Raw genomic sequence first — 6,061 nt, forward strand, 5'->3', positions numbered from 1 at the left:
TTTCTAACTTCCCCACTATAGAAATAGAAATAGAATCACTGACGCCATGGGGTTTATATGCCAGCCACCGATATTCCTCAAAGGAACAAACTGATGTGTTGCGTAATAAGGATTGGATCTTTAATCCATTTTTGGTAAAAGTTTTCAGTTTTCAAGATCTGCTTTGAAGCTTGGACAAAACAGAGTCGTTAACACTGACAACGAGTGCGAGAGTGTGCTATTTCTATCTCTCCATTGAGACAAGCACCATGCGGCACATAGGAATGGGATACCAGGGACCAGATGTTGAAGAAAAGCAAAAATATGCATTTTTTTGCAACTGAACAACGAGTGACCTTTTGTAGTTTATGTTCTTCTTTAAACTATTATGATTTTTGCCCAGTATATGAAAGCTGTGATTGTGCTGCACACAAGCTGTATCTTGAAAAATGTGGTCTGGACTTCAGATGGAGAAGAACAGGTTTTTCAATTGCTGTCTAGATGAAGCCTTAGAATTACAAATTGCAGAAATATAACATCCGAATGTTATGGGTCAATACTTCATTGCATTAATTACCTATGTCATATGGGCTTTCTTCTGTTTCGTCCAATTCTTGACAGGAATTTTTGGACAAGGCTTGGAGGACACAGTTCAGTACGAAAAGAAATTCGGGGTTCGGCTTGCTCCGCTTCTAGTTGAGCAGTGTGTGAATTTTATTCGCGAGCGAGGACTCGATGAGGAGGGTCTCTTTAGGATGCCAGGCCAGGCCAATTTGGTCAAAGAGCTTCAAGATGCATTTGACTATGGAGAGAAACCTCAGTTTGACAGGTATGGGATATTTTTGCATGTTAGTACATGCATGTCGGTGTTCCTTTGTGTCAGGATTTGGTCGAAACATTTTGAAGATATGTTGAAATTAATTTTACAGTTGGATAACCATAAAATGAAAAGATATGATATCCTGTATATTGGATAGTAGATGTTAGAGCCTCATTATGGTTCATCGTCTATGTGGAGTTTTGCACTGTTGCCATATACACAGACCAGGCATAACATAATGTCTGGTGAAGTGAATAACGCTTATTATTTCTTCATCATAGCACCTGCTAGTGGGTGGGATATATTAGGCAGCAAGTAAAATTTTTGTCCTTGAAGTTGATGTGTTAGAGGCAGGGAAAATTAGCAAACGTAAGGATTGAGTGAGTTTGATGAGGGCCAAATTGTGATAGCTTGACGACTGGGTCATAGCATCTTTGAAACTGCAGCTCTTGTGGGGTGTTTCCAGTCCGCAGTGGACAAAATATATCAAAAGAAACAGTGGTAAATCGTCAACAGAAACAAGGGTGGCCAAGGCTCGATGATGCATGTGGGGAGCGAAGGCGTGTGGTCCGATACAACAGACAAGCTCCTGTAGCTCAAACTGCTGAAGATGTTAATGCTGTTAAAGCTCGACGAGTCACGACTCTTTTGGCACCAAAAGGGGGACCAAAACAATACTAGATGTCTGATATTTGCCCATAAAGTTAGTTGCTAAAGGGGACAAGATTGGCAGATTGGCATTACTTGGGCTTGAACCTCCAGACTTTCAATCAGTAACCCAGAGCCTTAACCACTGAGCTTCCACTTCCCCAAGTTGCCCACTGGTTTGATTGTGTGACTGTGTGTTCATGGTGTTCTTTAACATACTTAGATTACCTTTTCAACCCTGATGCTAGGGCTAAAATGGTTACTTGATATTGAACTTACGTGGCTAAACACTATTATGACTAATGCTTTGATGGTTTGTAGCAACACTGATGTCCACACTGTGGCATCCCTGCTGAAGCTCTACCTCAGAGAGCTGCCTGAGCCAGTCATTCCCTTCTGCAAGTATGATGATTTCCTTACTTGTTCTCAGATTTTGGCCAAAGATGAAGATGAGGCAAGTAATAACTTTCCGCTAACACTTTGCTAACACTGTCCTCTTTAACCAAACAAGTTTTAACCAACAAGTTGCAACGCATTGGCATTTGTGGTATTATGTACACACTGCTGCGGTGGAATTAACCTTTGGATGCATGATCAACACATGATCCACTATTTACAGGGGCTGCAGGAATTAATTCAGCAAGTGAAGACACTTCCCTCTGCTAACTACAACCTCCTAAAATATATCTGCAAGTATGTCTACAGTAAAGGCTTCAGTAATGACTAGTGACCCTATCTTCTCCCAGACTGGTAAAATATTTCTTGTGTCTGAACTTTCAGGTTTCTCGACGAAGTACAGTCACACTCTGGCGAAAACAAAATGAGTGTACAGAATTTGGCCACTGTGTTTGTGCCAAATATTCTTCGTCCTAAAATGGAGGACCCGGTAGCAATCATGGAAGGTACGACTTTGGGCATCAATTTATGGTGCATCAGTAATCTGTTGTTAAGTATGGAAATAAAGCTCCTGAGTTACCTTTTAATCACATTCGGCTAGGTACGTCTCTGGTCCAGCATCTCATGACTGTCCTCATCAGCAAGCATGATCAGCTGTACCCTGACCAGGAGTTTGAAGCACTGGAAGTTTCCATGGAGGGGAGATCACAGTGCCAACAGCACCAGCAGTCCAACCTTGTCGGCTGGATCTCTGAGGAAGATCTCCAAAGCCTGACCCCTCCTGGGAAGAACCCTAACACTAGTGACAACCCTAGCAGCAGCAGTACCTCATCCCTAGATGGTATCCCGACAAGCTCGTCACCTAAATCAGCCCCCCAAGGAAAAGCTGAGACAGCCATCAGCCCAAGCAAGCAAGCCAAAACAATACCTTCCTGGAAATATACTTTCAAGGGTTCCACACCAAGACCACAACCTGCCAAAAATGCTGGCCCCTCAGGAGATGTTGCCAATGTCACTAGTGGAAACTGGCTCATGAATGGACTCTCATCATTAAGAGGGCATCGTCGAACTTCTACAGGTGAACGTGCAAAGGATACTGGGCCATCCCAAAGACTGTCAACCTATGACAATGTTACCTACACGTCAAGTCCCGGGGATATTCCTGGTGAAGAAAGCATTCGGTCAACCATGTCTTGTGAGATCTCAATAGCAGGAAGTGAAAACTTAGAAGCAGACATCAGTACAGAGACTGAAAATACTGAAAATTCTGGGGAGCCAGGACCGACTGTAGAGGACGTAAACGACATTGAGCAAGAGGATGCTATTGGCAACATGGTGTCAAACTGCGGCAGCGACACCAATATACACAATATAGTGCCAGTCATCACAGTCATGGCAGAAGACACTGATGAAAGTCCATCATTGGCCAGTGTGGTTGCTGCACTGAAAGAAGAGCTGACCAGTCAGAAACTGGTTTATGAAACCAGAATCAACAAGTAAGTCTGACACTCTTATGGTCTTCCATAGTTGTATCCCTATAGGCTACCTTCACATTAATTTGGATAAATATGCATGTTTTTCTCTACATTTTGGCCTTCCGTACACACCTGGATGGCATGTTTGAGAAGCGAAAATTAGCTTTTAAAGAAATGCTCACCCAAATTAATACCCACAACAAACCTGAGATTTTTGTTGGGAAGTGGCTAAGACCTTGTAATTCAAATTTCACCTCTGAAATTCTCAAATCGGACACCTGTGCAAGACCTTTAACCCCTTAACTGCTCGTTTGTGTAATGAGATAATTGTAAGTTTTTCTGGATAGAAGCATCTGCCAAATGGCATAAATATTAAACGCCTTGACAGAATTAAAGTAATTATTATTGAAAACGAAAACAAGTCAACAGTTTTTACCTTTGTACATCATTGCACAGTATAGGGACGTGAGTGTTTTTTAAGCTTTTCGGTATCTGGATAAACAGTTTTTGGAAAACGTTTGAAAAAGGCAATGTAAATAAAAACATTCTAAAACAAAAAAAAATACTGTTTTTGATACATCTGGATTAATGTGAATGTAGCCTGAAATGAACAAAATCGTATGTTGTCTCTCTCAATATGACATCTTGAGACAAAGTTTCCTTGATTCCTTTTTTTTTTGTGCAGGCTGGAAGAATCAAGCACACTGCTCCGTGGCCAAATGGAAAGATTACAGCATGACATGGAACAGGAACACAAGAAACACAAAATGCTGGAAATCAAATTGAGGAACTCGGAACGAGCCCGGGAGGATGCCGAGAACCGGAACCAGCTCCTGGAAAAAGAGATGGAGGACTTCTTTTCTACACTCGGGGACCTGGCTCTCACCAGAACGAGTGACATTTAGTTTCGGTGTTGTTTAGGACGTGATGGAATTTGTCCAAGAAGCAGTCTGTGTGGCAACTGTGGACAGCACAGTCTCTGCATTTCCTCAGGTCTAGACTCTAGAAGTGCATGGACTGAAATTCCATGTTTATTCCAGGACTATTTCTCTAACCTCATGTTTGTTGATTGTCTCAACCAGGACCTATAGGATGAACGATTATGTATGGATGGACGTCTCCAATGTATCACTGTGGATGTTAGGGTTGCCAGTTCATACCAGGCTGTTTCACCAGATGTTTACACCTCCAGCTTGTAGTCCAGGTGGAAAAAAAAAAAATCTACCAACGAATGTAACATTTAAAGATCACTCATAACCAAAGCCTATATAAAGAGCTGGTATTATTTGGTTTGCGAACATTAAGGCGTGACATCTGCCCTGGAAAAAAAGGAAGAATTGTACTGACAGTGCCTTTGTTGAGGTTTTGTGTTGAATCACCTGGATTGCTTGAGCTGATTCGGAATTAAAACTGGAAATGTGGTGTATTATATTAAAATGTGAGATTTAAAGTCAAAACACGGAAACGGATTTTCTCCAACTTGATGCGATATTTAAGAAAGTAATTAGAGGTCATTAATATAAATGTTACTAGAATGTGTTCACTGTGTTGGTTGGTTCATTGAAATTTCGGATTTATTCGATAGGGATTGCGGTCTGTATGTTTCATGTTGGGTGTGTTTTCTAATCAGGCACTGAATTGAATTTGAACTATTGTAATAAAAAAACAAAGCATTTTGTTCTTCTTGATATAGGAACAGTAGATGACGGATATGACACACGGCCATATTTACAACAGATTTTCTTTTGTTCATTTGCACTGTTGCTCTAGCTTCTCACACACGTCTGTTTCTGGATTCATTCAAACATTTTCTTTAGGATTTCTGAACCTATTAGCATGTCATACACAATCCATTTCAATGTGCTGATGTGTTATTCATATTTTGGGAATCGCGACCAGTTGGTGTGGTGCTATGTATCTGTACACAAATACGTGCAATTAAATGGAAAACTGGATAACAGACTCATTTTTTAAGGTGTTTTTTTTGGCTTCTCATATGAATAAATCATGAACAATATGAGGATGAAGTGTAAATGTAGATAAATACACACAGACGGATTTGTGGACACCTGACCATGGGATTCAGATACAGGTAAGGGATAGCCCAGTGGATTTCCAAACTGAACTTATGTACTTTTGTAGAGAGCGTTTTAAAAAAAAGCTGTTTTCATTGACTTAAACCATCATCTCAGTGTGGACAGAAGGCCAAAACGGAGAAAAAATATGCGTTTTCAAACAAAAACGTGTTAACGTGGACATAAGCTGCCACTGCTCAATTTATAGTAGCACTGGATGAGAGAGTCTGTAAAAAATCCTTTAAAATGTAGTCCTCATTTGCATTCATAATAAGCTGCACACTTCTAGAAAGATGTTTCAGTAGATTTCATGGAGATTTGTGCTCCTTTTCCCATAAGGGTGTTAGCAAAGTCAGGTACTGATGCAGGTGAGGTGGGGAGACCAATAAGGTTGGAGCTCTACAGGAGGAGATCTTTCACTCCAAACGATATCTTCTGGAACAGGCATGGGTCTCCTAGTTCTAATAAAGAGAAAATTCAATGTAGACAAAGTGTGTCCCCAACTTTGTGGAAGAGCAACAAATGGCTGGAAAAGTCAGGTGTGCCAGTACATATTACAGGTGTGTATTATATACCTGTAATGAAAACAGAAGAAGAAAGTGGGCGAAATTTTAAATCAGTGCTGATGAGTTTTTTGGGAAGAAGCTCAGACCTTGGAATTCTAATTG

At 40.8% G+C, this 6,061-nt stretch overlaps 1 protein-coding gene across 1 annotated transcript in view; it reads left to right on the forward strand.

Annotated features, from left to right (window-relative positions):
• Window positions 1-5,273, forward strand: part of si:dkey-191m6.4 (rho GTPase-activating protein 22) — a 35,102-nt gene extending 29,829 nt beyond the window's left edge. Inside the window, exons 5-10 of the mRNA XM_046854555.1 lie at window positions 601-808; window positions 1,769-1,901; window positions 2,067-2,140; window positions 2,228-2,349; window positions 2,445-3,339; window positions 4,004-5,273. Coding sequence (XP_046710511.1) covers window positions 601-808; window positions 1,769-1,901; window positions 2,067-2,140; window positions 2,228-2,349; window positions 2,445-3,339; window positions 4,004-4,223 — 1,652 coding nt within the window. The 3' untranslated portion in view covers window positions 4,224-5,273. The remainder of the gene's footprint in view (window positions 1-600; window positions 809-1,768; window positions 1,902-2,066; window positions 2,141-2,227; window positions 2,350-2,444; window positions 3,340-4,003) is intronic.
• The last annotated feature ends 788 nt before the right edge of the window (window positions 5,274-6,061 follow it).

Source organism: Silurus meridionalis, chromosome 7, assembly GCF_014805685.1.
Source record: "Silurus meridionalis isolate SWU-2019-XX chromosome 7, ASM1480568v1, whole genome shotgun sequence".
Taxonomy (NCBI): Eukaryota; Metazoa; Chordata; class Actinopteri; order Siluriformes; family Siluridae; genus Silurus; species Silurus meridionalis.